At 46.7% G+C, this 15,494-nt stretch overlaps 1 protein-coding gene across 7 annotated transcripts in view; it reads left to right on the forward strand.

Moving 5' to 3' along the window:
* Positions 1-6,119: 6,119 nt before the first annotated feature.
* Positions 6,120-15,494, forward strand: part of dock3 (dedicator of cytokinesis 3) — a 1,587,592-nt gene continuing 1,578,217 nt past the window's right edge. For 5 of the 7 annotated variants that reach the window (XM_072472047.1, XM_072472050.1, XM_072472053.1 and 2 more), the window contains exon 1: positions 6,121-6,492. In XM_072472047.1, coding sequence (XP_072328148.1) covers positions 6,456-6,492 — 37 coding nt within the window. In that variant the 5' untranslated portion in view covers positions 6,121-6,455. Of the gene's footprint in view, positions 6,493-15,494 lie in introns of all 7 variants that reach the window. The other 2 variants (XM_072472048.1, XM_072472049.1) reach the window with 1 other exon arrangement.

Here is a 15,494-nt window from a genome sequence, read left to right on the forward strand (position 1 = left end):
TTTAGCAAGATATGGACTGTGGGTATTTTGTTCAGGAAATCGATTTCTGTTTCGAAGGTACAGTAATCTAAGGTTAATGCAGTCAATAATAATGTTACAGTTTCCTGTTATAAGGCAAGCTATTCCAAGGTTTTCTAATGTTAATTAGAATTAAAATTGTAGATTATACAAGAGTAATAAGCATGATCTTTCTCCATAGGCTGAGTATCCTCCAAGTATATGGAGACATAGCTAGGTTGGTCAATCTGGAAAGATAAGGCAGATTTAGTCAGTTAGAGTTAGTGCCCAGGCGGGGCAAGTCCCATCTATCCTATCTCTGGTGGACATCACTACTTGCTTATCTTAGTGCGGCTTTCTGCAGCGCTCTAAATCCATTCGGCCAGTTCCTGGCAGCAGGTTTTCTTTGTTTTTTACCCAATCAGCAAAAGTCTGAATTGATGACCTGGGGTCGTTCAGGTAGGTTTGGTAGGTACTCACATGGAGTGGAGAATACCCATACATGGTTAATTTGGCTATTTCCATTTGGTGTATTTTTGGGGCATCCAATTGCCATGGACCAAATCCAATTTCGTGACTTACTTCGTCACAGACCATTTTCAGCGTAACATTGGAAAATTTAGCTTCCATGTGCTCATAGGCCGGGTGGCATGCGGTTTGGTTGCGTCCCCATCCATGACAGAGGGAGAATTTCTCGAATCCTTTCTTAAATTGATCAATTAATCTGTTCTCATCTCGGGCGTTCTTGGCATAGAGGACATATTTTCCCATTCTGAAAGAACTCAAAATATTTCTTGGAAGTTTTGGGTATCAGCTTGTCTTATTACTTTATGGACATCTTCCTGTCCTCTAAGGGACATTATCCTTTCCAGGCAGACCATCCACCTACCACCATCTGGGTAGGTCATACGGAGGGTGTCTGTCTGTAGGAGCTCTACTAGTGTCATGGTATTTGGGTAGTTATGCCTGGTTTGGAGGCAGTTGGCATATCCTCCTGCCCAGAGTGTACATATTGGATTGAATGGAGTTTGCTGACCTGTTTCTTTTTCCATGGTCAGTATTTTGAGGACTTGTTCAGGGGTACATCCTATTTGAGGTGCTATTTTATAAGAAGTTAATTTCAGAATTATCTTTTCTGCCAGACTAGAATTGGCTTCATAGTTGTCAGGTACTTGGGGATCTGAAATTATTGGGTCAGAGGACCTCGGGTCATAGTTAAAACAAATTTATATTTCCATGTTAAATTCCCATGCTTGGATCAAACAGTGCAGAGAAATGGGAGAGTACTTCCAGGAAATATTCTGGTTGGAACAGGTTACACACTGGAATTGTGTAAGGTGCCCTTGCTTCACGGAATGATTGTGGGCAAAGATAGGCATTCCTGTGGTTAGATTACAATGGCTAGTATGGGCTTTCAGGAAGGCCTTACTCATAAGTCCTTGCAAAAGGGTTTCTTCTGGTTGCTCTGGAATGTAAGGGTAAGTATAGGAGTTAGAAGTTTCTCCTTTAGTTACTTCAACATGGAACTGCACTTTATTGCAAGTGAAGGTGCCATTATTAGATCTGCAAAAGTGTCTCTATGTCCAGGGTCTTTTTCCAAATTTTCCAGGTGGTGTGTATAGAAATTGAAATTTAGATGATCATCAGTTGGCGTAGTCATCAAGATGAGGCAAGAGGCCCAGTCCTCGGTCCAGCTTGGGTATAGGAATTGGTATATCATTTCTCCGCATAAGGGAGCTTGATGCTCAAGCAATAATTGTTGCAGCTTTTGCAGAGTATAGAGGGTCTCTTGCCTTTGTTGATCGGTTTGGATTGAGTAGTATTGATTTTCTGAGCCCCTTTAATGGAGGACGGTGCAGTAGGGGGAGCAGAAGGTTGGATTGTCAGATATAATGGTTTGTAGATTTGTTTTCGGTTGGTCTTCTGCTTTGGTTCAAATTTTGGCCTTGGCAGTTGGAGCTCCAAGGTGATCTGGGCCAATCTAGTATCAATAAGGCGCATTATAATCAGGGTAAGAGGTATAAAGGCAAATGCCACAATATATCCTCCTTCAATAATATCAAAGTTCTTTGTTCATATGGCAATGGAGAATACAAGATTGGGAAAGTGTTAGGTCAATATTATGCATTGGGAAATTGGGAAAGAGTTACAGAAAGATGAGACAGACTAGGGGGACATAATCTGCAAGTCATAATTCACAAGTTGCTGATCATATCCTCCTCTTGGCCACCTAGGCTGCTGATCAGACCGGTGGAAATACTAGTGTCCAAGGAACCAAAAACGGGAAGTGGAAAGGTTGTAAAAACTGTTCTTTCGTTTTATAATTTTTAGTCAGAGAGAGACACATCGAAGTTACGGTCGAACGTATTGACATCAACGTCTTCTCGTCCTGGAAGGACATCCATTCTAAGTCCAATGCTAGGCTCTTCTCTCGGCAAAGAGTCACGATTATCTGTCAATAAAGCAGAGGGAGAAGCCACATCGTGCGAGGCGTGTGGCATGAGAGGCGCAGAGCGTGGAGGGGTAAGGAAATATTCAAGGATGCTCACTTGTATTAAAGGTGAGTTCTCTAATGCAAAATGGTCAAGTGGGGCTGGAAGGGCGTAGGATGTAGCCTCATAAAAAGACTTAAGGGGAATTTTATAAGGAAGCCAATCCATAACTGTAGTGTTGTCCAGAATTTGGCAATGCAGGGCGTAGCACCAGGAGTGGACATGACGTGAGTGGCAAGAGAAAGGGTCAAAAGATGGGCAACAAAAATCACAAAATGGGCATGAGGCCATAAGGGCAGAGGGAATACACAAGTGTCTCACTGCAAGCAGGTTGCTAGTAGTCTGGAGGTCTGCATGTGAGAGGCCTAGTGAGAACCACAATGACGGCCTGACTCGGAAGTAAAGAGCACCTGGAACGGCACCATTGGAGCTCATATATCGTGGATACATATCTCCTGTGATGGCGTCAGTATTTAGCGAAAGATTGACAAGAGCTTCTTCGTATAATTCCGGTAATGACTGGGAAGAGAAGTAGGATTGGAAAGTGAATTCTTGAATTATGTCCTCGTCTCTCTTTTGGTATTGATCCATAACTGTCAATTATCTATTAGGGCGAAGGAAACGTATCAGTACTATGCCTGCAACCCCAATCGAACCATATTTTAGGTATTTTCCCATTCCTAACATATCACCAAACCAGTTAAACATTCTGGAGGCCATGTTGACGCCGAAGTCAATAACAGAGGAGAATGTATGTGGTAGTTTCGGGAAGGCATTTTTCATGGTTTCGCCTAATACAGTAAAGAATTCTCTCATGGCTCCCATATAGGAAGTGTCTATTGACTCCAAGTGAGCCTGGAGGTGTTTTATCTGTTTCTCGATTTCCCAGTTAGTATATGTAAGGACTAATGGCTCCTGTATAATGACCATTGCGGCATCCAGTATTTGTGAAATAAGCAGCCTTAGAAATGGATCTACCGCTGGGGGGCAGTAGGTAAACTGCTTATGTTGTGTGACTGGCGGTGATAAATAGCCACAACACCTGGTATGGTTAATCATTGGGGTAATTAGCCAGGTGCCGACTGGAAGTGAGCAATCCTCGCAAATGTTTGCTGTGGCTATAATGGTTGAGCCATTGGCCATGGAGAAGTAGGAGCGGAATGCCTGTGTAATGGGCGTGGCTATTACAGGGCAACCATGTGCACTGGTATCGCAGAGGTTAACTGGTGTCCCGTCATCAACGATGAAGAAGGATCCCTGAGGGCGTAATTTAGCCGTGCGCCAGGTAGGGCAGCACGGTAGCATTGTGGATAGCACAATTGCTTCACAGCTCCAGGGTTCCAGGTTCGATTCCTGGCTTGGGTCACTGTCTGTGCGGAGTCTGCACGTTCTCCCCGTGTGTGCGTGGGTTTCCTCCGGGTGCTCCGGTTTCCTCTCACAGTCCAAAGATGTGCAGGTTAGGTGGATTGGCCATTCTAAATTGCCCTTAGTGTCCAAAATTGCCCTTAGTGTTGGGTGGGGTTACTGGGTTATGGGGATTAGGTGGGGTTACTGGGTTATGGGGATTGGGTGGAGGTGTGGACCTTGGGTAGGGTGCTCTTTCCAAGAGCCGGTGCAGACTCGATGGGCCGAATGGCCTCAGGACGCGCAACAACACAGAATCGCCAAGCAGAATCTTATAGCCAAGTTCCGCACACATGAGTGCGGCCTCAACCGGGACCTGGGATTCATGTCGCATTACATTCATCCCCCACCATCTGGCCTGCGAAATCCTACCAACTGTCCTGGCTTGACACAATTCACACCTCTTTAACCTGGGGTTACCCCATCTCTGGATCTGTAAAGATTTAATCACCTGCTAATGCTCGTATTCCAAGCATTGTCTGGCATCTTTGAATCTGTCTATATATATGTTTCTGGAACATACCTCTTCATTCACCTGAGGAAGGAGCAGCGCTCCGAAAGCTAGTGACATCGAAACAAACCTGTTGGACTTTAACCTGGTGTTGTAAGACTTCTTATTGTTTAGCATTGTTTAAGCTATTTTGTTGTGTGATGTTAAAGATATTTTAATGTGTGCTAGTAATAAAGTTTATTGTAATATACGAGGGTCCTATTTTACGCAAAATCACCCCTGGAGTGATGTATTCTTTCCTCACAGTCTTACAAAATTTAAATTAAATATTTGGGTGTCTGTCCAGACCCTAGCCACTGTTGGGATCTGGTCCAGAATTGTAATACTGTTGCTGTTCTTGGCATGCTCTCCTGCGCTCACTGAACCAGAGTTGATCCCCTGGTTTGATGGCAATGGTCGAGTGGGGGATTTGCCGGGCCATGGAGCTACAGATTGTAGTTGTATACAATTCTGCTTTTGCTGATAACTCAGCACCACATAGATATCCAGTTTTGAGATGCTAGATAATCTGAATCAGTTCCTTTTTACATGTTGATACTGTCACATCATACATGGTTAGAATAGATAGGTGCTCAATCAATGTGCAGACATGATGGGCCGAAGGGCTTCTTTTTGTCCTGTAAAACTCTATAACTCTATGCTGTCAGATCTGCTGAGTATTTCCAGTATTTTTTATTTTACTTAACTTGTAATGCTTGTTTAACCACGTTATCATTTCAGAGGAGTGTTAGGAGACTCATTTTTGACTTTGCTTCTGGTGAATTTCGGTCTTCTGGGCTGGCATGCTACTCTTCTTGGGATTGCAGATTTCAAAATTGTGTGCAGCAGAAAGGAGGCAGCTTATTCCCTCTGGCTCTTGTAAGCAGCAGCCTCCATGGCTGATCATTTGGTAGTTCACTGCAGACAACAAGGCTTGGGCAATGCAGGCTCCAACCAGGTTCTTGATGCTTGATGAAAGATCACCGACCTGACGTTAACTTTGTTTCTCTCTCCACAGATGCTGTCTGATTTGCTGAGTATTTCCAGCTCTTATTTCAAATTTCCAGCATCTGCAGAACAAAGAAATTTGAAAGAAAAGCAGAAAATGCTGGAAAAAGCTCGGCAGGTCAGGTAGTATTTATGGAGGGAGGGGGGGGAGGAAGAGAAAACAAAGTTAACGTTTCTACTCCTCTGTGACTCTTGAAGTTTGTCTTTGTTCCAACAGTCTGTGAGCTTCGGATCAATTACTCCTCACCAAGCCGGTCTTCAAGCAATCCATCATTTGCTGCAGTGGGCACGAATAACCACTTGTATAATTGGCACCCGAGTGTGTCACGAATTCGACTGCGAACTAAAACGCACCCATCTAAAATGTCAAAATGATCATTCTCCGGGGGAAGCAGCAGCAACTCCCAGGCAATCCACTTCTCGGATTGCCATGACACAAAGTGTAAAGGTGCATGTGCATTGCAGAGTGTGTGAGAATAGGACGACTTGGTGATGGGATTGGAAGCTGTTACTCGCCAGTCGTTGACCAAGTGACAAGGCGGCTATTTTGGTCACGGGTCTTTCAAGTCGGTTGAAGCCTCCCCTGTGTTCACCCGCTCGTTCGTTTTTTTCACCACCGCCACCCAAAAAAAACACCTCCGATCCTTCCCCGCGCGCGGCCACAACCGTCGTCCTCACCCGCGCGAGCGTCTACCCCGTCGTCAAGGTAACAAGGTCCTATCGCCTGCCGATGCCAGCCACGCGCGCGCGCCGCCGCCCCATCCCGGCAAACTGCTGCCGCGCGAGCGCTTTCCGTTAGGCAGCTCATGCCTACAGGCGCGCGGCCGCGGCACGGGGAAGTCGTGGTGTCAAGGAAGCGAGCGGCAGCAGCAGCAGTGTGACGCCGCATGGCGTCGCAGGGAGCGAGTGCGAATGCTGCGGCGCGATGAGCGAGATTCGGGTCGGATGAGGCGAGTTGGAGCGAATCGTCTCCCGGAGCCCAAGAATAAGAAGACAGTCGCTTCAGTGCCGGGTCAGTGAGCCCTCCACGCAAACCCTCTCGGGCTTGTCCAGCAGCGGGTGAGATGTGGACACCGACAGAGGAGGAGAAATTTGGCGTCGGTGAGTTGATGGTCTTTGCCGTTTTCCTTTCGCTAAACCCCCTCCCTCCCCCAATCAAAAAAAAAACAAGTGGTAAAGAAAAATAAGCACCCTCTTAATGTCATCCCTCCATTTCAAGCCACCCACCGCCAAAAACAAACAAACAACCGGTGGCGGAGTTGCGGGGGGGCTGCAGGACGCAGCGAATAACGATTCATGTTTGTAATCATTTTATTCGCTTCTCTCTGGAAGACGCATTTGAAATGAAATGCGATGGTTGTAACTTTAGTGAAAAAGGACGCCAGCTTTTGGCGGTGCAAGCTCCCGCCCCACGATCATTTTTTAATTGGGTCTGCGTTGGCGGCTCGGGTTGTCAGACAGTTGGCCGCAAGTGTTCAAAGTCGATGACAGCTGAGCCTAAATATCGCAAATCTATGTGAGATGAGCGAGAAATCAGTTGCATAAACTGTTGTCCACAATGTGTGTAGAATGTTGCTCTTTGCATGCATTGCTGCATGTTAGGGATTTTAATTTTTGCAGCGCCGATTGCAAATATAAATTCAGTCTCCTGATGGAGCTTGTGCTTTGCACCCCCCCTGTGATTTTGGTGTGTATGATGTTCCAGTTTAGTCATGGGTATCATATTTCGATGGAGGGCGCTGTCATTACGTCCTGACAAGATACACCTTGCAGCACCCTCAGTGATGTGTTGGACGTCTAAAATTGCAATGGAGGGTGTGAAATAAGCGGTGCAGCAGGCAAAACGCAGGTCAACAAGAGACCGCAGAACAACTCTTGCAGCCCAAATGCCGTCCGTTCAGCCATTTTAGGGATGTTGGCAATATAAAATGCACTGCGATTTATGAAGAGGTTGAAATATTTAAGAGCTCAATAAAATGCGAATAGTATGCCGTACACAATTGTTTATAACAAAGTTTACAACAAAGCTGTGGATTACTTTATCTATTGTTAAATATGTTCCGCATAGAGGATTGTATTGAATATTCGGTTAATGCGGTTTAGAATATAGAGTAGCATCCAGCGGAAGCTGCCATGTGACATTTGGACTGCTAACAGGGAAACTTCTGGTTCTATTTAATGCCAACCAACATTGTTGTATTCGTGTTTTAGAACTGCCAGGGACCATGTGGGGAGTGACTGGTATCAATAGGTTTTAGTAATACCCGTCCAGCTGACTGACAGCTCAGAATGGTAAACAGACATGTTGTGTGGTTGGGCAATAAATCCGGAGGTTGGTTCAGTTAAGCTTCTGTGTGGAGGAATGACACTAGGTACCCGTTCACAGCTGCATCGTTAAGCTAACATAGTCCCTAACATTGCAGAATAATAAGTTGAAATGTTCCCTTGCAATTGATTTGAAAGGGACCTGTTTTGCTTACTGGTTATTCCGGTTGAGTGCATCTGTTTAAACAAGTTACATGTGTAGATTATAGTGGCTATCATTCATGTGATTTGTTGGTCCACTTCTGATACCAGTGGCGTGTTCACATCCGTGAAGTATAATTTTTAGAGGAGCCTTTCAATTGCCATTATCCTTAAAAAGACAGGAAAGAGGTTCACAGGCCAGCTTTAACTTGTTACTCCACAATAAGTAGTGTTTCCCCCTCATTTAGACACCCATATTCACTTTTCAATTTTTAAGAGCCTAGCATCTTCAAAATTATCTTTGCAAGCTGTACCTAAAGCCTTTGTACTTGTGCCTGAAAATGTTTATTAATTTCAAACATTAACTTCGCCGGATTTCCCAGTTTGAGCTTTCCTTGTGTTGAGACGTGTCAACTTTTCTAATGATTTGTGAGACATGTTGAGGTGTATTAGTTTAATTTATATATTTTTTTGCTCCAGAATTTTTCCATTCCTTTCACTTTCTGAAGACATTTACTGCTGCTGGCTGCCAGTTCCACAAGTGCCAGATGCCCTCCAGTACTACTTTCAAGTGGGCTTTATTCTTTGGGGCTCAAAAGTGTGACACCTTCAATCAAATTAGATTATGCCTTTACCTGATATCCAGACAATGTCATGTCCAGCAGGGATTGCTGTGTATCAATGATCAGGAATGCTGATCAAAAGCGGTGATGCACTGCTAAGCCGCACGTTTCGGCAGCTCCCGTTCTAATGGACTTTTGGGCTCTTATCGGGAGCCCCAACGGAATTTTTTTTCGACCTAACCCAGTGTGGGGTGACGAAGGAAGGAGTCCCCCCGGGTGTGTATGGAAAGGTGCTGCGGTAGTGGCCAGATTGCGAAGGATCCTTTGGAGCAGCGGCAGAGAAGAGAAGGGAGAAGCAAGATGGCGGCGGATGGAGCCTAGATGGTATGGGGCCCGGACCAGCAGGAGTTTCTCCGACGATGTGTGGAGGAGCTTAAGAAAGAGGTGCTGGCGCCGATGCTACTGGCAATCGAGGGACTGAAGGAAACACAAAAGGTCCAGGCGATGGAGCTCCGTGGAGTGAAGGCAAAGGCAGCCGAGAATGAAGATGAGATACAGGGCCTGGTGGTAAAAACGGAGACACACGAGGCACTACACAAGAGGTGCATAGAAAGGCTGGAAGCCCTGGAGAACAGCTCGAGGAGGAAAAACCTACGGATTCTAGGTCTCCCCGAAGGGGCAGAGGGAGCTGATGTTGGGGCATATGTGAGCATGATGCGCCACACGCTAATGGGAGCTGAGGCCCCAACGGGCCCCCTGGAAGTGGAGGGAGCGTACCGGGTCCTCGTGAGAAGACCAAAGGCAGGTGAAACACCAAGAGCAATAGTGGTGAAGTTCCATCGCTACATGGACAAAGAGATGGTCCTGAGCTGGGCCAAGTAGGCACGGAGTAGCAAATGGGAGAATGCGGTGATACCGGTGTATCAGGACTGGAGTGCGGAGGTGGCGAGAAGGAGGGCGAGCTTTAACCGGGCCAAGGCGGTGCTCCATAGGAAGAAAATAAAATTTGGGATGCTGCAGCTGGCGTGATTGTGGGTCACGCATCAGGGCAAGCACCACTACTTCGAGACGGCGGATGAGGCATGGACATTCATCCAAGAAGAGAAACTGGACTAGATTTGAGAGTTTGATGTTTGGCGAGAAGCAGCGAGGTGGTGGTACAGGAATGTAAAGTGGGGAAAGGGGAGGGCTATTGTACAGCAATGGTGGAGGGGGAATTTCTCTCTCCCCGATGGGGGACACACGTAGAAATGTGGGCGCCGGTGGAAAAAGGGACAGGGAAGGGGAATGAGGGAACTGCGCCATAGGGGGCGGGGCCGAGAGGAAAGCAATGGAAATTGTAGCGGGAAAACGGGCGCAGGAAGGAAGGGAGCCCCACACGCAGGGAGGTCAAAGAGTGAACGGGGGAAGCCGAGGTCAGCCAGAGTTAGCTGACTTCCGGAAGCAATATGGGGGGAGTAACCAAGCTAGAGGGGGATCTGGGGGGGAGGGAGAGATTAACTGGGTTGCTGCTGCTGCTGAGTGCAAGGGGGAGCTGGTAAGAGATGAGGTGACCGGGGCGGGAATGCGCTGCCTGGGGGACAGGCGGGTGCGCGGGACCTGGATGGGGAGATGGCCTAAAAAAGGGGATGGTTAGTCGACCGGGGGGGGGTGAATGGCCCCCCCAATCCGGCTGATCACGTGGAATGTGAGAGGCTTAAATGGGCCGATTAAGAGGGCACGGGTGTTTGCGCACTTAAAGAGACTGAAGGCGGATGTAGTCATGCTCCAGGAGATGCACCTGAAGGTGGCGGATCAGGTTAGATTAAGAAAAGGATGGGTGGGACAGGTATTCCACTCAGGGTTGGACGCGAAAAACAGAGGGGTGGCAATATTGGTGGGGAAACGTGTATCATTTGAGGCTAAGAATATAGTGGTGGACAGTGGGGGCAGATATGTGATGGCGAGTGGCAGACTGCAGGGAGAGGCGGTTATGCTGGTGAATGTATATACCCCGAACTGGGATGACGCGGGATTCATGAAGCAAATGCTGGGACGTATCCCGGACCTGGAGGTGGGAAGCTTGGTAATGGGGGGGGGATTTTAACACAGTGCTGGATCCAGGGCTAGATTTGCCAAACTGCTGGCAAAAGTGATGGCGACAAGGATAGAGGATTGCGTCCCAGGGGTGGTGCATGACGACCAGACAGGGTTTGTAAAGGGGAGACCACTGAATGTTAATGTACGAAGGTCGCTGGGGGTGATGATGACGCCCCCACCGGAGGGGCAGGCAGAGATAGTGGCGGCGATGGATGCAGAGAAGGCATTCGACAAGGTGGAGTGGGACTATCTGTGGGAGGTGCTGAAGAGGTTTGGGTTCGGTGAGGGGTTTATTAGATGGGTCAGACTCTTATATGGAGCCCCGGTGGCAAGCGTAGTCACAAACCGTCAAAGATCGGGGTATTTTCGGCTACATAGGGGTACAAGACAAGGGTGTCCCCTGTCCCCGTTACTGTTCGCGTTGGCAATTGAACCACTGGCCATAGCGCTGAGGGATTCTAAGAAGTGGAGGGGGGTGCTTAGAGGGGTAGAGGACCACCGAGTGTCGCTCTACGCAGATGATCTACTGCTATACGTTGCGGACCCGGGAGAGGGGATGCCAGAAGTAATGCAGATACTTAGGGAGTTTGGAGAGTTCTCGGGATACAAACTAAATGTGGGGAAGAGCGAGCTTTTTGTAATGCACCTCGGGGAACAGGGAAGGGGGATAGATGCTCTGCCGCTGAGGAGAGTGGAAAGGAACTTCCGATACCTGGGGATCCAGGTGGCCAGGAACTGAGGAACCCTGCATAGGCTTAACCTGACGCGACTGGTGGAGCAGATGGAGGAGGACTTTAAGAGGTGGGATATGGTGCCGCTATCGCTGGCGGGCAGAGTGCAGGCAGTTAAAATGGTTGTCCTCCCGAGGTTTCTTTCCGTGTTTCAGTGCCTCCCCATTCTGATCACAAAGGCCTTTTTAAAAAAAATAGACAGGAGCATTACGAGCTTTGTGTGGGCAGGAAAGACCCCGAGAGTAAAGAGGGGGTTCCTGCAGCGCAGTAGGGACAGAGGGGGACTGAGTTTGAGCGACTACTACTGGGCCGCCAATGTGTCAATGGTCTGTAAGTGGATGAGGGAGGAAGAGGGAGCAGCATGGAAGAAGCTGGATACGGCGTCCTGTAAGGGAACGAGCCTAAAAGCGCTGGTGACGGCGCTGCTGCCGTTCTCCCCGAAAAGGTACACCACAAACCCAGTGGTGGTGGCAACCTTGAGGATCTGGGGGCAGTGGAGGCGACACAGGGGAGTGACGGGTGCCTCAGTGTGGTCCCCAATAAGGAATAACCACAGGTTTGTCCCAGGGAGGATGGATAGGGGGTTCCAGTGTTGGCAACGAGCAGGAATTAGGAAGCTGAGGGACCTGTTTTCGACGGGACGTTTGCAAGTCTGGGAGCGCGAGAAGAAAATATAAGTTGCCCCCGGGGAACGCCTTCCGGTATATGCAAGTGAGGGCATTTGCGAGGCAACAGGTGAGGGAATTTCCGCAGCTCCCAACGCAGGGGATCCAAGATAGAGTGATTTCTGGGGTATGGGTCGGAGAGGGCAAAGTGTCCGAAATATACAGGGAGATGAGGGACGAGGGGGAGGTGATGATAGAGGAGCTGAAGGGAAAATGGGAAGAAGAGCTGGGGGAAGAGATTGAGGAGGGGCTATGGGCTGATGCCCTAAGTAGGGTAAATTCCTCGTCCTAGTGGGCCAGGCTTAGCCTGATTCAATTTAAGGTTCTACACAGAGCACATATGACGGGAGCAAGACTGAGCAGGTTTTTCGGGGTGGAGGACATGTGTGGGGGGTGCTCGGGAAGCTCGGCGAACCACACACACATGTTCTGGTCGTGTCCGGCACTGCATGAGTTCTGGGGGGGCGTGGCAAGGGTAATTTCAAAGGTGGTGAAGGTCCGGGTCAAGCCAGGTTTGGGGTTGCGGAAGAGCCAGGAGTGCAGGAGGTGAAAGAGGCCGATATTTTGGCCTTTGCGTCCCCAGTAGCCCGACGTAGGATTCTACTCAAGTGGAAGGAAGCGAAACCCCCAGGCGTGGAGGTCTGGATAAACGACATGGCAGGGTTCATAAGATTGGAACGAATAAAATTTGCGTTGAGAGGATCGGCTCAGGGGTTCTCCAGGCGGTGGCAACCGTTCCTTGACTATCTTGCGGAACGATAATGAAAAGATAGAAATGACAGCAGCAGCAACCCAGGGGGGAGGGGGGGGGAAAGCACTATTTTGTGTTTTTGCTATTTGTTTTTTCTTTTTTTTTTAGTTGTTGTTGTTAGTTCACTATATTATTTAAATAATGTTATTTACCAGTTAATGTATAATCCCTTGTTGAGTTGTAAAAACGGAAACATTTTTGTTTGAAAAATTTTCATAAAATATATTTTTTTAAAAAAGAAGGAATGCTGATCAAATTTCTACGGCGCCAAGTTTGTACAGAAGGAATCAAACCTGGGATCTTCCTGGTTTGAGTAAGCTCTTCATCGGCGAAAGATGCAGAGCCACCAGGGAAGCTTTTCTGGTAGATTTTCATTGAAAGGATGTATTAATTAAAATTAGTCTGTTACTTTTACAAAGATTAATCTACCTAACAGTGAAAAACCACAGTCAGTTTGCACGATTTTTAAAGCTCCAAGATCCTGTGCCACAGAGTGTAGAATGTGAAAATATATCTTCAATATTCTCACATTGAATTTCTAAATTGAACCAAGGGGAGTTGCGCTTTCAAACCGGGTTAATTTTGAGCCTAATTTTAAACAGTCTAATTGGCCAGGAGATGAGTTTGACTGCCCCAATGAAAGATGCCCAGTGACTCTAGGTTCCAGAAGCTGCCTTCCCGATCTGAGCAGGCAGGTCTTCGGAAGGACAGCAGCTCGAAAGCAGCCACGATTGGTTGAGCGCTCTTATCGGTATTCATTGCCCGTTGAGATTTCGATTGCGGAGAAAATTACTGTACCAGGTGCTCGTGACAAACCCGACAGTGGTGCACTAACAGACACACAACTGATCAGGCTCCCGGGCTGGTGAGAGTCATTCCAAATTCGATCGGCCTCAGTGAGCTTCAGGCGCAGCTCATTGGTGGCGGCCGCCTTTCCCGTCCGTCGCCCACCCTTTGAAAAGTCAAAATTGTCCTCGAGATATTGTGATCCCGAAACCACCTCCGGGACTGCTATTTTCAAATCAAGGGCATGCTTTGAAAATCCAGGCCAAGGCGTCCCAAGGGGAAAGTAGTAATCATAATCTTTATTAGTGTCATAAGTAGGCTTACATTAACACTGCAGTGATGTTACTGTGAAAGTCCCCTGGGCGCCACACTACAACTGGTACACTGAGGGAGAATTCAGACTGTCCAGTTCACCTAACAAGCACGTTTTTCGGGACTTGTGGGAGGAGAAGGAGCACCCAGTGGAAACCCACGCAGACACGGAGAGAACGTGCAGACTCCGCACAGATTGTGACCCAAGACAGGAACCAAACCCGGGTCCTTGGCGCTGTGAAGCAGCAGTGCTAACCACTGTGCTGAATAGTAGAATTATCCAGAACAATTTTTGAGCACTTGCCGATCGCTACTTCAGGACATCACAGGACCACAGGTGACTCATTTAGCTTTTGTGTTACTAGTGGAGCATTGGATATGAAAATACAGGGAATAATGTCCACTCGCACAAAAATTGTGCTTGGGCAAGGTGCCCTAATTTGGTGAGCCATGTGCCCACAAACCACCTTTCTATTTGTACTTAACCTTTTGTTGTTGTTTTGCCCTGTATTAATTTAATGGCTTTTGGAAATGTGGAAACAACTGTTTTAGCGCTGTTACCTTATTGGTGAATAAATTCGAAATCAGAATACAAAATCTTTTTATCTGCTTTTTGAGGACATTTTAAGAATAATGGTGTAAACTTTACAGGTGGCTCACAGAAAGCTTAGACTCTTCTACTGTGCACTACCCATCCTTATTCAGAATGTCACAAAACAGATACAGATGAGGCAAGTCATTCAGCACATCTAATTATTCCTCAAGAACATACAAATTTCCACCCCAGAATCCAACTGCTTCTTAAATGATTCCAGGGATTCTGCCTCTCCCATAATATCCAGAAGTGCATGCCATCTATTGATTTCTTTTTGTGGGAAGAAGACACACATTTTTGAATTAGTGCAGGCTGAATATAATATGAACTTTTGCATATTTTTTTCCTCGGTATATTCAAGTAACATTTCTGCTGAGTAATACTTATCTAGAAATCTATTAGGTAGAGCGACTTTACTTACTTTTATTAGATAGCGCATGCGGCTGTTTATGGGAAATTATTTTTCCATGCCACTATTTAATAAATTGGGATATCAAACAAAATGCTGGTCTTTGTTGAGCTGAGTTAAGGAACTTGTGTGCTGCAAGGCTGCATTAAAGTAACACTTTCATACTAGTCATATTGGCCATGATGTGGAGATGCCAGCGTTGGACTGAGTTGGGCACAGTAAGAAGTCCTACAACACTAGGTTAAAGTCCAACAGGATTGTTTCGAATCGCTAGCTTTCGAAGTGCAGCTCCTTCATCAGGTGAATGAAGCATGGATAACCTTTGGTAGAAAGGTTAAAGGTTATCCATCTAGCTGTATACAATTGTGGAGGTTTATATATGATATTTGTTTGGCGTTTTGCACAAGAAAGTATTTATTTCAGTGGGCCTTTGAGACCAAGACATATTCCCTGAGACTTGCTGAATATAATAGCAGCTTCTAAGAGTTCATACCGTATATTATAGTTTTATTTATCCTGTGATTTCTAGTGCACTGAAATTCTGTGTATAATTGACTTGTAATATTATTCATCAAGGTCAAATGATTTACAATTTTATAAGGACAGGAATGTTAGATAATGTGAAGTATTAGTTTACTGTTTAGGTGAAGGTGTTTCCTTTTGAAAGTACTAATTAATGGAAATAAACATAGCCTGAAAGCAAAAAATCTTTATTTGCTGTTTACAGAACATTTGCAGTTTAGAAG

This window comes from Scyliorhinus torazame, chromosome 13 (assembly GCF_047496885.1).
Source record: "Scyliorhinus torazame isolate Kashiwa2021f chromosome 13, sScyTor2.1, whole genome shotgun sequence".
NCBI lineage: Eukaryota > Metazoa > Chordata > Chondrichthyes > Carcharhiniformes > Scyliorhinidae > Scyliorhinus > Scyliorhinus torazame.